We start from the raw sequence: 19,276 nt of genomic DNA, 5'->3' as shown, positions 1-19,276 counted from the left end.
GAGTAAATCAATTTTACCAGAGGATTACATAGCTGCACCAAGCATTTCTACCTTTGAAAGAACTACATCTAATGACTAAACCTGACCTTTAAGCAAGAGCAAATGATAGAATATTAACATCTCAAATTAACTCAGTAGCTCAGCATCCTTAACCCTTTCTCCATGTTAGGCATGGAGTATTTTTATACCTAGACACTATTTTCTCCATGGAATGCAATGAGAAGTATCATTTCCATCCAACTATGAATTACCTTTTTAAAAAAAAAATTTTTCACAACCTACACTACAACACCTCCTGAAATGTGTAAAAAAGATGTGTATGTATATTATAAACTAAGTAGTGATGAAAGACACAGCAATGGTCAGGGAAGAGAAATTCAATCCAAACTTGACAAAGAGAACACTCTTCCTATCTGGTGCAGGCACATTTTTGATGAAGGAAAGAACTGAATTAAAACTGCAAAGAGAAGAGATCCAGGCCATACAAAACTGGTGTGCAAAGGGTTGGATGGACTAAAATGGCAGAGGTGGAAGTGGCCCTGGATAAACACAGGATGAGAGCAGGACACAGCACTGACAGCCCTGTCCTGGCACAGAGAGCTGGACACTGCTGCTCAGAACAGAAAATAAGGATGGGGAAAACATTGGAAGCAGCTGGATGAAGAGAGAAACCCAAGCCATTATTGCCCAGCCACATGGCCAGACTCATGGCTGGGAATCCAAGAGGATGAAACTTTGACTCCTCACGGGAACTGCACAGATTATTACCAAGCAGTTTTGAATCACATTATCAGTATTAGGGGGTTCAATTTATTTATTCTTTTATCAAAGCTCAATATTCAACAGGCAATATATTCAAATTTCAGAATTAGAACTTCTGCCCCTCAGAGTACTAAGTCCAAACTGTTATTTTGTTTATAGCACACTATGGCATTAAAAAAAAAAAAAAGTTAAAATGGGTTTAAGCAAGCCTCATGCAAACAGCCTTGCTCTGTACAAAATTAAACAAACAATCATGCTGCACTTAGACAAAATGAACAAATCACTGCCAGTGTGTTTCTTGCAAAACAATGAAGTTCATCCTTTTAACAAAGCAACAAGATCAAAATGCAGAAATTAATGCAAACATAAAAATCCCCAAACTGGGAGCTATTGGAAATTGGGAGCTGTTTAAAAACATTTGTCCTGCTTTATTCATTCTACGTGTACGCATTATCAGCTGTAATTGCCATTATCTACAGGTTAAGCAAATGAAGTCAGGACAAAACCTGTCAAGTGTTCTCATCTGACACATCCATAGGTCGATGTGAGTCTGTCTGCACGTCACAGAGCCCATCATAACACTTCACATCACATTAAAAAGAAGCTGCAAGACAGACAACATTAAGCAGAAAAATATTAACTGGCTATTTCCTATTTAACTTCTGACTGAGGCTGAATTCTTGTTACATTTCCCTGCCTTAGGAAAAAAAACAAAACACCTCAGTAAATTTAATGCCAGCCTGTTCTTAGGAGGAAACTCCTTTGCCCCTGCTCACAATCTATGTAGTAAATACCACTTTTTACTGAGACTTGCCAATAAATCTCACCCCCTGACACAGTGTCTGTTCATACTCAGTTTTTGGCTGCTCTGCCACAAATGCCAACAAAGGGACCAATTAATGAAAACTTTCTTGATACATTCCCAGTGGATGAATGTCTGCCTTGCAGAAGGTACCTTGACAACATCCATCTCACACAGGCCAAATGGTTGCTCTGTGGTAGCAATTAAGACACCACCAGCCTTGGCTAGATTTAAACCAACAACCAAATCTGTGTAGGCCTGAACAAATGCTCATAGAAATCTGGAGAAATTAACTGCTAAACAAGGGCTGGACTGGGTCATATAATTGCATCCATTTCTCTGGTTATTTACAAACCATGAGGACACATTTTAGTAAGAAAGCAATTACAATTCCTAAAACAAAATCTCTCAATCTGGCCACAATATGTAAGCCACCTCTATAAATATCTAAGAAATCAACAACTATTTAAAATTATTTCAAAAATCAAAATATTATGGTAGGCTGACATTTCCTTTGTAGTCAGTTTTTTTTCTCTCTCTCAACAAAAAGACTCTGTTCAGTCTTCATCTTCCCATAGCTCTGGCATCAAATTTGGACAATTAAGCCCAGTGCAGCATTCCTCCTCTTTCTAAAATTACATTTGGAGATAGAGTTTTGTTGCTTTCATCCAGAAGTGCTCATCAGAGGGACTCTTGCTGCAGACTGTGAGCAGGAGAGATCGGTGTGAGAGCTGCTGGGAAAACCCTGCCTCCACTGCAAAGTTCAGATTGACTTTGGGTTTTTTTTTAATGCAGGATACCCACTCTGAAATCTCTGTCCTCAGACAGTTTAAAATGTGGCTGATCCAGGCCCCCAGCCCTCATAAGCAAGGAATTCTGCTTCTATTGGCCTCAGGGCTCAAAAAATGAATGTTTAAAGCTATCCAAGAAATTAAACTTCTGCATCTGAAACACTATCAGCTAAGTTTAACAGGGTGTAGGAGGGTGGGCTCCCCTCCCCACCCCAAATCCTGCCAAAACTGCACATTTTTAGTTCTGAACTGCCATTACAGGGCTTGCAGCAAAACTTTCAAATTATGCAGCATGTCTTGAAAGTTCCAGATCAGCTGATAAAGCACAACATGTAAAGCTGAGCAGTCTCCCTGCTGGACACAGCACAGAGAAGGAACCATAGAATACAATTACAACACTCTGAGAGCTCTGTAATTACATTCCAAGTTAACACTTGGGCTGATTTTACCTCCATCATCACCCTGAACACTTTCAGCCACAAATCACCATCAGCCTGTATCAGAATTAACCCCAGATCTGGTATTATATATATATATTATTATATTTATAATACACATAATATATTATACCTATAATAAATCATAGTAGAATTATATAATATATAATCATATAATAGAATAATTATATAATAATATAATAAGTATATAATAATCAATATAACTAATACTATATATAATAGGACTATATTAATAATACAATTAATATAATATATTATTAATGATTATATTATCTATATATTTAATAATAGAATGAGATAATTTATAATATATTCCATCTATTATATGCATTATAAATATAAAATATATTATACACATTATATATATTATCATCAATAAGATATCATATATTTGCTATATAATATAATGCAATATATTAAAATAAATTATATATATCATATTTATTTTATATATTCTATATTTTTCCATGCCTATGTTAGCCCTAGGTGAGCACCCAAGCCTCCAAATGAGCATTTGCTCTGGTTGAGGGCAGGCTGGCTGCTGTGCTCTAGGGCCCAACTGTTCTTCTTGCACAATCCATTCTGGGATAGGTTTTAAATCAGAGCACAGATCAAATGATCATTAATTTTTAGTTAATTTATTAAACTGGGATTTTAACTTTTGGCTAATAAAATTTAAGAAAAGGACGTTTTAGCCACCTGTGACAACCAGGGAAAAAGTGACAAAGATGCACTTGGTCCCCACCCTGTGGCACTCACTGAAAGGTCACAGCAAGAAGCCATTTTCCAACATCACCAGCTGAAATTAGGGCAGGGTAAAAAAAATACACTATTTTACACACACAAAAAAGAGAAGTTATTTACTCAATAAAAGTATTCTGAAACAGGAAGATGTTTATCTCAGTAAAGCAAAGAAGTTTAAACTGCAGGAGAAAAAGAGTTAGTTTTGAAAAGATCTTTAATTTAACCATGTAAACATTAAACTTCTGTAATTGCAGGAGGAAATTCTGAATGAAGAATGTGAATTAATTATCAATGTATTTATACAAACGAATTGGAAAACCCCACTAATTACCAGAAACTAAATAATTCTGGCATCCCACCTTCCTAGACTCAAAGTGCTTTTCCATTCACAAGTTTCACCTGAAAAACTCTGGAACCCTGCAGTGTAACCCAAAACCAGTTGGGGTGGAACCCTGGAGCACCTTGCTGCTCTTCACTTGGAATCCTTTTGCTTGCCATTTGATCACAGGAGCCATCAGGAAATCTTGCTGCCCTCGTGTTTCTCTCTTACTACACAATTTTATTAAAAAAAAAAAAAAAAAGAACACCTATTTGTAGGTCAACAGCTTTTCCATTAAAAAATACCTGAGCAAACAGAGGGCCACAAGACTTCAGAGCAAGACATGGACAAAATACAGGGTTGAGAATTGGATATGTGCTCCTTCTGTGAAGGATGGAGCTGCCCCCAAGGCTGCAGAGGGAAGGGAAATCTTTCAGCAATGAAGACTTCCCCCTGGCTTTTCCACAGGTCTGTTTTGCATACAGAGGTCTTGTACATTTGCCACCCTGAGACATCATCACAGTGGCCTACATGGTCCATCAGGTACTAATTAGGGAGCATGTTCTGTCAACACTTTCTTGCTCTTTTTCCATTAATTGATCATCCTGCCCAATTAATACAATGCAACACAGTTCTGGAATCCTTGAGATCCTTTACCTGGGAGAAGCAAGGATGAAGGGAAGAAACAGCCTCCCAAAAGGGTCACAAGGTAACTGCACTCGTCCAAGCCCTGGAGTGACAATAATACCTCTGAGCTGAAAGGTTAATTACATTCCCTACCATCTTTCTCTTGAGCCTAAGATTGTTTTTAATCTAAGAATAAAGACAAGAAGGAAAAAAAAAAGCCCCAAACCTACTTCATCTAGCAGGCTATATTATGTTTAGATATGGTAACAGCTTATGAAAAGAGCTGCAGAACTTAACTCAGTTGGCCATTAACAGCACGCTTATCACCAGAATGTGTGTGCTTAATGTTATCACAGAAAAGAAGTCATGGACACACCCCAGCACATCAATCCCACCTCTGCACACAGGACAGGTGCCCCACAGCCAAACCATAAATCAGCATCTCGTAAAAACGGCGAGAAATCAAACACACCTTTTTTTCCACTGATGAAACTGCACTGAAGACACCAAAGAGAAAAACCCAAGGACAAAGCAGCTGCCAAATACAACACGCTACTGCCACCTAATGCTAAGCAGGGCACAGCAAAACCCGGCTTTGTTCCTCTGCACTGCCCCAGCGAAGGGGGCCAGGGCGAGCCACAAAGTTTCCTGATGTACTTCAATATTTGCTCCATCCCCTACAGCCTTCCTAAACGGAACTGCTGGGATCGCAGCCTTTCTTGTACACAGAGCAAGAAAAAATAGGAAAAAAAAACCAAAAAAAGAAAAAAAAATAAAAAAGAAAAGAAAAAAGTCTTCCTAAACTGAACTGCTGGGATCACAGTCTTGTACACAAAGCAAGAAAAAAAATAGGAAAATAAAAAGGAAGAAAAAAAGGGAAAAAAAAAGAAAAGAGAAAAAAAGAAAAAATAGGGAAAATAAAAGAAAAAAAGAAAAGAAAAAAAGAAATAAAAGAAAAAAAGAAAAAGGGAAAAAAAAGAGAGGAGTGCTCTTATCTCAAACCAGCACAAGATGACTTGGAAGGTGCTTTTTGTATTTCACTGATGTTGCAAAGCACTTTCTCTAAAATGTGGAACTCGTTCACTTCCATTAAAAGGATGATGCCAGGTTTGAAACCTGCCTTCCTAGTCCCCAGTCAGTCCTTGCAACATGCTCACTCAATTGGCAGAAGTTAGCAGGGAACATGCAAGGAGTTTCTTCTTCCACTTGCAAAGAGGAGAACCAGAAAGTGAGGAGCTCCCTGTGACATTCAATCTTTTCATAGAGTTAAACTTCCCCAAAGGATGTCTGCCCCAAGCCAGCTGGACAAAAGAGGAAGCAATTTATCTACTTGATTCATTCAGTCCATCTCTTCTTCCTTTCTTCCCCCAAACTCAAACAACCTTTAAGCTTTTAACCCACTTTAGCCCTGCCCTACCTGATTTTGTTATCAGCCTTGACACTAATTACAGCCTGCACTGCCCACCTCCAAGAGGAGCCTTTCTCATGGGAAAGGTTCCTCATTTGTGGAAAAATACAAGATGACCATTTCCTTTTCCTTCTCTACTCTCAGAACTTACCTATTCTATGATTTTTTTTTCCTAACATTTCTCATTGTTCAGTTAGCTGGTGGAAATTCTGGTTCCTTCTTCTTCCTTATAATCTGCCATGATCAAAACTATTGTGCAAATATCAATCTTCCCACACAATATTCTACTGCTTGCATGTTTTACACGCATTATTCATCTTTTCCATAACCTTCTGGCCAGAAATTACCACTGTTACACACAACATACAGCACAGCACACCTACACCTGCGTCTGAGACAAATAAAACCCACCAGAACAGAAATATTTCAGGCAACACTATTGTTGCCATAGCTGAAACTATAAGGAAGTACTTGCTGTAACTCAAATATTTGCAGCAAAATATCCCCAAGACAGCACTCTGGAGGTGAAATGAATTTTCCCCATACATTTTAGTTACTCATTACCCATAATTTTGAAAGAAAACACCCACAGACAACCCAAATTGCTTTCTTTTAAAACCAGCCATAATTAAAAAAAAAAAAAAAAGAAAAAAAAGAAAAAAAAATTAGGATTAAATGTACACAGCAATGTGCAACAGGTATGCAGAAATGCAGAACACAAAATGGGTGTTCACTGACAGCTGCACAGTGAAAACACAGGATGAGACTATCAATCCAGTGCAACAAACTCTTGAAAATTACTGGAGTCCTCAAAGTGCAATTAAAAATCCCACAGACTAAATTACACTGTCACAAACTCATTAATTTCCACACTGGGCTTTTTTTTTTTTTTTTTTTTTAAGGTATCTTGCTTAAATATACTTAAAATGCAACTGCTTTTCTTGTGGTACTGTAGCATCACCCTGCTACTTTGAACTTCCCTACTCTTTGTTAATTTAGAGCCCTTCAGAGTAAAAAAAAAATCAAGTGTAAAAGTTTCAGTTTCTATTGATGGAAAAGAATATCAACTGTTGTTTGTATAAACAGAAGAGAACAATTCTTTGGCTAATGAAAATGAGGAGAAAAACAGAAGCTATGGTTACCAAAAGGCACATTTTTAGAAACAGACTCTCTTTCATTTTCTTCTCTTTCCATGGCTCCTTATTTTCCTATGAAGAGTGACCCAAGAGCCTCAAGAGGTACTTCAAAAAGCCCTTTGAAAACTACACTATACAGCAGGAGAAGAAAAAACAACAGAAAATCCATCAAAAACCAGCAAAGGAATGAAGGGGGGGAAAAAAACCCACTTAAATTTACAGTAGTATAAAGGTAAAAATAGAAAGGGAATTTCAGATTTTTTCCAAATTTCTGGCTCCTATGCTCACAATTTACACCAATAATTTCACTTTGAACAATTTTCTGTTGTTTAGGCATGGATTATTGTGGCCCTGGTCATATAACAACTCCAGACAAACAAATGGTTAGGAAAATATTTAGGCAAATGCTACTTTCATGTGAAAGCAAACTCCCAAATCCTCTGTTTTGTTATAGGAAAAAAAAAAAACACCAAACAACAACAAAAACCACTCCAGAAAACCAAACCAAGCAGGCTTGTTTAAACTACTGAAAAACTGGGAAGGAAAACCCTTCTGCAGGCAAAGCCAAGTACTCTGATACCCACAGCTACCCACTCAGCATTCCAAACCAAAGTGTCCCATTCATTTTCCAGTTCTTTTGGAATACCTGAAATCAGCCTCACAGCTTTAAGCATAATGCAAAATAATCCAAGTCCCCAAGGCACTTCAGCTGCAGAGTACAGGATTTTAAAAAATGAGTTATTAGCAACCATAACTCCAACACTTGCACACCAAGGTTTTTTGTTTTCTTGAAACAATTTCTTTCAGCTTCCCCCATCTCTGAGAGCAATACAGAATCCCTACAGTGTTTGAAGCCATTTGAGATCCCAAAATAACAGGTTTGGCCCTTGTTGAATTATAACGTTTAAAATGGACATAAAAAGCTACTTATTAACAGAATTTACTCAGTTGTGAAAACCAGTATTTAAAAAAAACCCCAAAAACAACCCAAAACACAACAACAACAAAAAAAAACCCTAAGAGCAGCAACAGCAAATAGAAGTGAGAATTATTTCAAGAATTCATAGCCACAGTGACAGAACAATTCCAAACATAACATATGGAATCACACATACTTAGAAATTAATTTGTATTGGATTTATTTATGGGCTTGAAGGATGTGTTCCTACCTGGACTGATGAGCAGTTTGGTGTTCATTTAACTTCTGATTTGATACTTGATTTGGCAAATTTCTCCATTTGCAGCAAGGAAGCAACTTTGGCAGCGTGTCCCCACAACGCAGCAGGGACACATCAAGGGGGACTCCAGGAAATCACACATCCACAGAATATTCACCACTGACCTCTGGGACACTGGTATTTCCTAAGACTCCATCTAGGCAGTCCCAGCCTTTACACAACTGCCCCATTTCAGAAGGGAATAGGCAAGAGAAGGAGATGGAAAGGGAAAGTCAAAGCTTAGCACAGGTCAGCAGTAAGGAATAATCCCAGTTTTCATCCCTTGAGTTTCAACAACAACAGTTCCAGTGGGGTTGATTTAACCCTTTTCTAATCCAGAGATAGGGCACCTGAGAGGTGTTTTAAGAACTTTTATTCCATTTTCAGTCTCATGTGAAGGGTGAGTCAATACAGATGTTACAATTCACACCATTACAATCAGAAGCCAATTACTTCCTATTTACAAAACACTGTAAGTGTTTCTTGGCCTGTCAGCTTTTGCAACACCATGCTGTAAATGCCTTAAAGCCAATCATCTAAAATGCATCTTTCATAGTTCTGTTTCTCCAGAGTATCCAGTCTTATTTGCAAGGCCATCCTTTTGAAACTTGTTGCTAGTTCCGTTTCTCTCTCAGCAATGTCTGTCCTACTCCATGGCATTTCTCAGTCACCATTTCTATCTCAAAGTTTGCATACAGATGCACACTATGGGAGCTTTCTGTCAGGCTTTGAGAACTCCCTACAAACCCATTTCCCACATTCCTGGAGCCAGAGTTTCACTGGGAGAATCCTCGCAAGCCCATCCTTGGCACTGCCAACCCTGGATTGCTCTGACAGAATGCAAGTACCTTTTGAAAGAGCAGCTCCTGCCCAGCCTCTCCTCAAACACCTCATTAGTTACAATCTAATGTTCTGCCAAGGAAAGAAAAATGTTTTAGCTAAGATGCTGCTCAGCAAACTCACTCATCTTTACCTTCTCTGACTATGGACATTCTTAGGTCATAAATCCAAGCAAAACAGACTGAATTTTTTCATTATTGATAATGTGGTATGAATAACAATGAAGGGTCAAGTTTGACAATGCTCAGTCAACAGCTGACAACTGACCTTTCAGTAAATTAAACATCACCTTTAACTTACTGAAAATGAAATGACAAAAAGTTTATCCAAGTGACTGGGAGAGCACAAAAAGCTGAACCTTTTTTTATAGCAATAAGCTACCCACAAATTATCCTACAAGGCAAGCCTTCAGGTACATGAACTCACTTCTGCATTAAATCAGCTCCATGAGCTCATGCCTGCTGAGCATTTGAGCTCAGGGGGAGATGAGGAAGCATTTGTGATGCAGTGAGGCCAGGAGAAGATGGAGGGTGGGACAGTTACATCACTCAGATGGGGATTTTCTGACTCCAAAGTGTGAAAAGATGGAGGGAAGAAGAAACATGAGAATGTGTTGCTTAAAATAATAATTTTATTATGTATTTTAAACAGAAGACAAAATTAGACACAGATTATTTACTTAAATAATAAAAAACCCAAAAACTCCCCCAAACACTGAATTTTACAGGTTAGTACATCACAGGACAATATCTGAAAAAATGTAATAACTATCTGAGATTCAACACAAACATGGTCAATTTTGTTTAACAGCCATAAGAGATGCTTATATAAACACAGCCACTGCAACATGACTGATTCTACCCTGAATTTTTATCATCCTTCAGACCATTGTTCTGGACTTAGAGCTTCTTTAAATAACTGATCTAGTGCTTAAAATTTATGAAGTTGACACCTGAGTGCATGGTCTGATTTGGAAATGCTGAACAGCTCAAGGTAGTCTTGACTGTGGTGGCTCAAACATCAGAACAACCAGAACATTTGTGATATAAAAGCTTTATGCTGTTCTTTGTAGCCTCCTTCTTTGTGCCTTAATTTGTATCTTTTTCTATGTGATTTTTTATTTCAAACATCTCTCGTTAGAAATGAGATAAAAAGCACACTGCACAATATAAAATTACTCAGGACATAGTGAATATTTGTGAGTATTGAACACCTTTCACAAAAAGTCTACCAAACAGAGTATAGATACTTTTAAAAATATGTGTTACAATGAATAACTTACATAGCCAGTGTTCAAGAGAGGCATCAGATTCCTCTGGAGAGCACAAATGACATCAACAGCCGAGCACATACTGGCCAAATCTCCCATTTCAATTGCCTGATGCCCATTCTGTTGTGTATGAACCATAAATCTATAGAGGGTGAGCTACCAGAAGCTGCTCATTATAACAAATGAACTGTAGACAATAACCCTGTAAGCAAACAGATTAAATTTAGAAATAATAATAAAAAAAACTAACATTACTTTCAAAACTGGCTGGACTACCTGAATAAGCAGGGCACCATTTACTTGTTAGCTTATTTGGTTCTCACATTCTATGCAAGTTAAAACAACTTCTGTAGGGATATTCACACCCCAGGCACTTGTTAAAGGTCACCTGCATCTTTAAAAAATCATTACACATTACAATGTGAACCAAACAAAAAGCAGCACCAGAGTCAGGTGAATAAATCACACAACTCATAATTTAAACAGCAGCAGGATCATGACCTGGCTAATGAAGCTGTTTGAATTAGTGATTTCTCTAGCACTGAGCTTCATTTGGTACTACCTAGACTGACAATCAACTTCTCAAGTTGAAAATATGGCCCCTTCTTTTTATTCAAGTGGTAATTAGTAAATGAGATGTAGAGAACAGCTCAGAGTAAATCCACCCTGAGCATTGAAACAATAGTCCTTTGTATCAAACTTGATGCTTATCTCTCTCTCTGTAGCTAACAGATTAACTCCACTGAACTTGTTCTGTTGATATTGTCAAATTACAAATCCATTTTCTACCATTTAGGTGAAGTTAGAATTAGCTAAGCATGATGATCTGTTAAACACTTCTAACAAGTGTGCTGCTATTCAAATACAAAAAATAAAAACCTGCCCAAGGATATTGAAAGAGGAATACTTACACTGCCTGAATCTCATGAAAAGCATTATTATCAGGCTTCCAAAACAAAACTCAAAGTGTTTTCATTTTTAAGTTTCAAATTCTCTACTTAAACACAGCATGAAGTTCCTCAGTAGGCAGGTCCTTTCAGGAGTAATACCGAATTTAACTTGCAACAAACATGAAAAGAACAATCACAAAAAAAGAACAAGCAGCTCTTTAACTTTACATATGATACCCTCTGCATTTCTTGCGATTGTAGAATTTAGATGAGTACAGAAATTAGTAACAGAAGTTTCTTTAAAGATGTTCCATGGAAAAAACTCTTCTTGAAGTAATTTTGCCTCATTAAATTAAATTTCTATTAATTTCCTTGTTTTCTGTTGCTGAGAGTCATTCTCACCTGTGCCTGATGCTTTTTGCAAACCTTCTACTCTTTCAAACAGATCAAGTGAGCCCCTTAACACTTTGTATTTATATACACACACACCACCCCTTCTGATAAAAAAGATAATCTTTGTAACACTCTGTGTTAAGTGGCACATATTTGTAAGTGGCACATATATTTTATTTCCTTACCATATTAAAAATAAGAGCTTCTTGCTGCTGCCTGCTCAAATTACACGGATTTTCTTTAAGATTAGGGCACACATTGTAACAGCAGCATATAATTTTCTTGCACAATAATTTTTTTCCAGTTGAAAGGTATCCTATAATATCATCAGCATCAACAGGAACAGACACCTGATTTTCAGCTAGACAAAGCTTATGTGTTTGGTGACTTTATTCCTGGTGAAAAGCAGTTTTGAGATATAAAGCAGCTACATAAAAATTCAAAAAACAATCTGACAACTTATTCTTTGACAACAGAGTGCTAGACCAAAAGAAAATGCAAAAATTGTGCCAAAAATAAGATGGGGTGTGTGTGTGTGTGTGTGTGTGTGTGTCCCCTGGATGTCCTATTTCTGTTGCTCTAATTTTATCTTCTGTTGATTTTATACACATTTAGAAATGGAACATAAGCACTGCCCTTCCTAAAAGCTGAATGGATACCTTAAAAAAACCAAGCACAGAGCACAAAACCCATTTATCCATTTAAGAAATCACCTTGTTGAAAGCAACATGTATGTAACTGTGGATAAAAGGCTGTGGATCCCAACATGTATGTAACTGTGGATAAAAGCCTGTGGATCTCAAATATCACAAACCCACCAGCACGTTCTGGAGACAGAAGATTAAAGACCTACTCCTACCACTTCAGCAAGATATTAATTTTCAGAATTTGCTGGATTCCTTTCAGAGAATGGGAACTACAAGTCTTCTTGTAGTGCTTCAGAAAGCATTTCAGCATGAGTTTGTAAGAGCCAGCCAAGGAATCTCTGCTGGTTTCAAAGCACTCACTTTCATTTTTTCTCCTTTCAGAATTACTGGCTGGAGCTTTGTGCCAGAGTATGAACCTGCATACACAAAAGTTTTATTTTCTTTTAAAAATAAGCTTTATATAGAACTGATAATGGCCCATTGCATCTTGCGCCCCAAAGACTATCATCTTCAGCTGCTACAGATCCTTACAGTAATAGAGAATCAAGATGATCCACTTATCAGAGTCACCTAAGTACACAAGAATTATTAGAAAAAAAATTAAGTTCAAGGAAATTTTATAAGATATTTAAATAATTAGAAGGTATTTTAGCCTTAGTTTTAGCCCAAACTCATTTTCTGTATCAAATTAAAAGACTGAACTGATATGACCTATAATAAAATAATTCACTTGCATACATGTTGTGACCTAACCAAACTGAAAATATCTATTTTTAAGTGCAGTAAAGAAAAATATATTCACTCTAGTAGGATGTCGATGTACAGTTTTGTTCTGCATTATTAACCTTTTCCATCCTCAATTGGTTAGAATTAATAAAAAGGGGTTTGTCTTTAAAAATTCACCAGTTTTAAGCCCTGATGAAGTCATTCTTACAAAGCTACAATTCAATCACTCTTAATTGTCTACTACTTTGTATTATTAAGGTCAATCCTGAGATTTAGCTGCAATTATAGTCATCTCTTGGATGACATATGGCAAGATCTCCAACACTTTTTAGCTTTGTAAATTTTACATCTGCCTGTTCCTTCAAGATGCTAAGCATACATGTGTTGACAAATACAGAAAATAGCAGATGGCAAAAAGCAAATGCTCAACATGAAGCATTGGGGATCACTTGAAAAAGGCTTGGACTGAGAGATTTGCCATTTTTATTTGAACAGCAGAATTATGTTTAAAAAGAAATTCCACCATTCCTCTGCTCGATGCTAGGGAACACGTGTGATCAGAATATTCATGATTACAGAATCAATGTCACATTAACTGCAGCTGGTTATGTCACATTAACTGGCATCCAACATGCAAGTTGCTATGAAAACCTTTGGACTTAAGGCTATAAACACAGTATAATTCTTCAGGAGATTAACTTCTGCAGCTACATAAAAATTTGAAACCATTCTGCACTGACCACAAAATTTGACACAGAATCTTTTATTGGAATCTGTTATTCCAGCTTCTAAAAAGCTGCACGTAGCTGCAAGCAGACCTTGGCAATGGCAGTGCCACTTGTACCACCTCCAGCAGAGAACCCAAGGAGCAGCTGGGCATTTGGAGCAGAGAAGTTACCACAGTTTGGGGAGCAGAGAGTGACTTCATCTGAAAGGACGCAGAAGGGACACAACAGGTCCAGCCAGGGCTGTACTTCTCACTAACAGGGAATAGTGGATGACTAGGGAACAGCACCAGGATAAAACCACCATTCAGCAACACTCCCCTAATAAATCCAGTATTTGGAAGTCCACAGCTCAGAAACCCCTGAATCACAGAGAACATGCCACGTGTTAACATTTCTGTGTTAACATGCCATGGCAGACTTTCCAAAGTCTTACAAGTTTTCCAATCATGGAACCTCTCCAACTGAGGCACCTTCCCACTGTAACTAAGAGAAGATATGTGCTGTGCCCTCCAGTGTCTCCTACAGCCCATGGAGGTGCATAAAAACCTTGGCATTCTCATCAGCACCATGCTTTAAGGACCCCAGAGTGACTGGGGAGTGCTGCATCAGGATGGAGAGCATCAAGCAGAGCCTGTAACAGTTCAGCTAAAACGAAAAGATGAGCAGACACAGAACATACGGTAACAACCACAGACAGGCAGCAGATCTGCCTTGGGAAAACACCTACAAGTAAACATCAGTAAATACGTCTTTTTAGTCAGAGGGATTCATCACAGACACTAAAGGAAAAGCAAAAAGAAGTATCTTCACTTCCTCTACCATTTCTCACTGACTTTTCAAATAAAGAGCACTAACCAATCAGGTTGGAAATACACAGGTGTTAAAGAAATGCTGGTGTATTAAACCAAAACTTTAATCTTCTGAGACTACAGTTAGAGGTGTAGACACACAGCTGTAAACTTGGCTTATTCTTGCTTCATACGCCCCAAATCAATGACATGAAATTACACTGAGGTACAGCTCTGCAACACAACTTTAAAAAGCTTCATACAAGAAAGGGACTATGAAAGTTTCACTTCTGTAACAGCTCTGAACAACACCTGTAATTTTAATTCCATTATTATACATCATTTCACAGGCAAATATATATTACAGCATTCAGTTTAAATTAGCCCCATCTGGACAGAAGAGGTATTTTACACCATGGTCCTCTGACCACCATTAGGAACAAACAGACCTTTATTAATCTTTGACTCACATTTTACCAGCAATTCAATAGAACAAAACCATCAGGAGGTCCAAGAAAACAATGATTTCTATTCAAAATAGAACTAAGAAACTTTGCTTCCAAAGGGCTTTCCTAAGTTAGGATAATCAAAGTTTAATAGTGAGAACCAAAGGATTCATGTCCAGAATCTGCACACAAACATCTTGCCAGGTGTAGAAATTAGGACTAAGTACACCAGTCAGTTTCAGGCAAAGAAATAAGCTCACAGGAGGCACTGAGAAGGAGCAGATGTACAGCAGGGGGGGCCTAGCAAATCCAACTGAAGAATACCAAGATGTGTAAAATTGAAACCTACTGGTGAAATTACCAAACTTTAAAACTGTTTCTATAGTGGTTAGAAATAAAAATTAACAACCTTCCCTCCAAACCCATGAATTTACTTCAATTCTAACAAAACTCAGTCTCCTGGTCACTGGCATTCTCTTTACTTCCTTAAAAATCCCAACTTCTTATCACATTCAATTTGGCACCTCAAACCACCTCAGATCTGCCACGCACATGCTCCAACAAACATGCTGCCAACACTGGCAGCCTAGCTAGCAGCTTCCTCCAGAAAAGGGAGTTTTGCCGACAAAAACTGAGATCTGCTTGCCCTTCTTCTCTACAAAGTCACCAGCTTTTGAAACACCAGGAATTTAGTTACCTTGGGAATTCTATCTATCAAATTCAGCTGAAGAGTCAACAGTACCAAAAAAGACACTCCACTTTCCTCAGAAACCCAAGCCAGAGCACTTTTTCAGCAAATTGCCTGAATCCAAGGGAGGGAGTAAAATGGAATAACCAAGAATCACACAGAATAATCTGGTAAAGCGCTGAGATTTTTATGGACAAATAGCAGCAGTGCAAAAAAAATTAGGGGAATTCACAGAACGTGAAGTCTTGATGCATGCCCAAGAATACAACTCCACAAAAACTTACCAGAAGTTTTCCAATAAAATGAAGATATTTTCCTCCTATTCATTTTTTATTTCATTACTGCTGACTATTAAGAAAGAAACTTCTTTTTTTGCTTTGCATCGGGTATTTGTGTACTTGAGGGCTGCATCTGCCCAATCACAAAAACTGTAAAAACAAACCCTGCAACTATTACTTTATTGGTTTATAAAAATTACTTTGGTGTATTGTTAGAAGCCTGGATACTGAGAATTTTAGACTTTCTGTGCTGAAAGGCACAGATCCTCAAGAGAACACTGCATTTGACCTGAGGCTGTGGAGAAGGCATCCAAAATAGAATGACAGAACTGGGATTGTGGGTGTGGAGTTTGAATAGAAGTGTGTGATATCACAGGGGGAAAAACTTAAGAGTTCAAGGGTTTAGAATGTAGCAATATATATAAAACAAGATGGAGGTTTTAGGGTGGAGGCTGGTCCTTCTCTTTCACCTTCTTCTCCTTGGGTTTGGGTGGGTTTGTGTAATTGGATTAAAAAGTCCACACTGCATAGTTGGCTACTGGGTTAAAAGTGAAAATAATTTAGGTGCCATTTCTTAATTGGACAGTTTATCCTTAAAAGGCCTTGCAGAGAGGGAGATACAGCTCCATTTTCAGTTTGTTAGAGTGAAGTGCTGTAGAGCTCACAGTTTGTGAGACTGTAGAATAAGAACTAACAAACATCTGAGTCCCAACAAGAAATACCTTCTCACACATTTAATGCTGACCTTGGCACAAAAGCAGCAAGGAATCCATCAGTGTATCCCAAAGACCAAATCCAGCCTTACCAACAAAGCAAGTTTTTGGTATTTCCTTTTCAGTTCTGCGGGGCTGTCTGAAGGTTTGGCCCCCAGGACCTTGTACCAGTCCTTCTGCTCCATCCTTCCAGGGCCAGTTTGATGGGTTTGCAATCCCTCCCTCAGCACTGCCTTAGAAAATCAAATCCATGAAATCACAACCTGGAAGAGAAACAGAAAAAGCAAAAACAAGGATATGGCAAACTGCAGGATCACAGAACTGACTGTTCCCCTCAAGCAGTCTACACCACTGTATGAGAACTGCTGTGCAAAAAAAGTTAAGTTCATGTGGCCATTCCATCCCACAGCCTGTCAAAAGTGAAATCTTCTGTTTCCTATCCAAGTGCCTCAGCATATCCTGTTCAGAAGCCATCCATATTTCTTTAAAAATCATTTTGTATGTAAAATGAACTGCTTAGAAACATCCCAGGTTAATTACAGACACACCTTTTACACGGACACTTTTTAAAGCAAACTTTTGACTTTGAAGTAATACCATACTTAAAACATAAAAACATGAAGTACATAAATGTGAGATGTTTTACAAAATGGGAGTAAGATCCATGCCAGAAGACACAAGAAAAGGTGTATGTTTGTTTTTACAAAATGACTTTTTATTCATCCTGCTGAGTAAGAAGTCAACTTTCTTAAAGCAGGAGAGTATGTAAAAACAGATAAATAGAAATAAACCGAAACACACCAGGTTAGCACAGATCACTAAGCAAAACCTAACTAATAGTGTGGGTTTCAATTTTGGCCATCTTTCATCAAGTTAATGACCCAGAAGAAAGAAAAAAAAAAAAATCAACAGGAGAACGAAGTGCCAGTAACAGAATGGCAATGCTTGAGCTTCATGCAGATTCTTAGGTGTGCTGGAATCCCAAGAACACTGCAAGCTGGCAAGAGCTTTGTAAATATGTCTATTGAGACATAAACTTTAAGGAATTTAGGGATTTTAGAGGTGCTAAGATTTTAGTTAGAGATAAGCTTTATTGGAGTTAACTAAAATAAATGGGTAGGCCTTGGTGAAGTTAAAGAGTTAGTAGTTAACTAATAATTGATTGCTTATCAACACAATGTTTGGTTAGCTGGGTTTTTAATGAAGAATATAGAAACTGATAAAAAATTTTTAGGAACATAAGACAATTGTAGGCCTCCTCTGTTCTGAAACCAACTGAAGCCAGGGAATGGGAGTTCTACCAAGGGTTCATTTGTCATATTTGCATTGAAAAGATAGAAAGGTCAGAAGGAGGAAGACTTCATTTACTTCCTCATTTTGGGACCCCTCCCCAAGAAAGGGACCACCGACCCATTTCGAGGAACAAACTATGCATGCTTAATAGCTTTTGAACTGATTACCATACGAAGCGGGGAATAGGATGTACCAAAGTTATGAATATGCATTTGTATTTTGGGTAGTCAACACTCGTATAGACAAAAGGACTCTGTGATCACCTGTAAATCACGGTGTGTATTTGCGAGCTATCCCACCATAAACATACACTTTCTCACTTTAAACTGTTAGAGAGTTTTTGTCCGTCCCAGTTGGATATCGGTACTAGATCAATATCCATATTTTCTTAATAAATCACTATAACTATAAATTCATTCTGAAAAAACAACAACAACAACAAATTAGGTTTGGTGGGTTTTTTTTCCCCACTTCAGCACTAAAACTGCTTCCTGGTGCAGGGCACAGCACCGCGCTCCCGGGGCCGGAGCCGCGCTCCTCCGGCACCGCTCCTCAACACCCGCGGCGGGCGGCACCGGGGAGGCCGCCGCAGCCCGGCCCAGGCCGCGGCCTCGCACAGCGCTGCCGGAGCCCTCCCGCCGCCCTTCCCCGCAGCTCCGCAAAATCCCCCGGTTCGTTTCGGTTCGATCCGGTCCAGCCCGGACCCCCCGGTCCCACCCCGGCCCCGCGGCCGCCCTGCTCTCCCACCTGCCCCGCACCATCCATGGCAGCGCACGCCTAACTCGTCCGGCGGGAAACACCCTCCTCTCCCCCGCGGAGCTTTACGCCCTGCAGCTCCGCCGGCGCCGCCTCGGCTGTTTCCAGCCGGGCAGTAGTGGCGCCGCACCGGCAGGAAGCGCGGCCCAACGCGTCGCCATGGCGACCGCGGCTCCCCCGACCCGACTCGGCCCAGCCCGGCCCGGCCCGGCCCGGCGCGGTGCTGCTCCGGCCCCGCCGGCCCCGCGCTCCGCCTGCCGGGGCTTCGGGCCGAGGAGACACCGCTGGAGGTACCGTCCCGTTACCCTTCGCTCGCTGTGCGAGCCCCACAGCCGCTGTCCCCGCAGGGACTCCGCCTCCCGCCCGGCCCCTCAGGCGGAGCTCGGCAGCCCGGGCTGCCGGCCTTGGGTCCGGAGTGGGGCGGTGGTTCCTTCATTCTGTGGGATGTTTGTGCTGAAGGGGAAGGAAGAACGTGCTCTTGGTAGGAAAAAAAAAAAAAATCAAGATCTGGAAGCAGGTTTTTAATGATGTAAAGACGCTTTCTCATCCGAAACAA

General features: G+C 39.2%; 1 protein-coding gene across 2 annotated transcripts in view; it reads right to left on the bottom strand.

Moving 5' to 3' along the window:
• Positions 1-18,734, bottom strand: part of DNAJC24 (DnaJ heat shock protein family (Hsp40) member C24) — a 31,703-nt gene extending 12,969 nt beyond the window's left edge. Inside the window, exons 1-2 of one of the 2 annotated variants that reach the window (XM_084208492.1) lie at positions 18,712-18,734; positions 16,764-16,934 (exon numbers count right to left, since the gene is read on the bottom strand). In XM_084208492.1, coding sequence (XP_084064618.1) covers positions 16,764-16,856 — 93 coding nt within the window. In that variant the 5' untranslated portion in view covers positions 16,857-16,934; positions 18,712-18,734. Of the gene's footprint in view, positions 1-10,386; positions 10,634-16,763; positions 16,935-18,711 lie in introns of those variants that run through there. The other variant, XM_084208491.1, reaches the window with a different exon arrangement.
• Positions 18,735-19,276: the final 542 nt, after the last annotated feature.

This window comes from Fringilla coelebs (assembly GCF_963513975.1).
Source record: "Fringilla coelebs genome assembly, chromosome: 6".
Classification (NCBI taxonomy): Eukaryota; Metazoa; Chordata; class Aves; order Passeriformes; family Fringillidae; genus Fringilla; species Fringilla coelebs.
The sequence above is the reverse complement of the archived record's forward strand: the minus strand, read 5'-3'. Positions and strand labels throughout refer to the sequence as shown.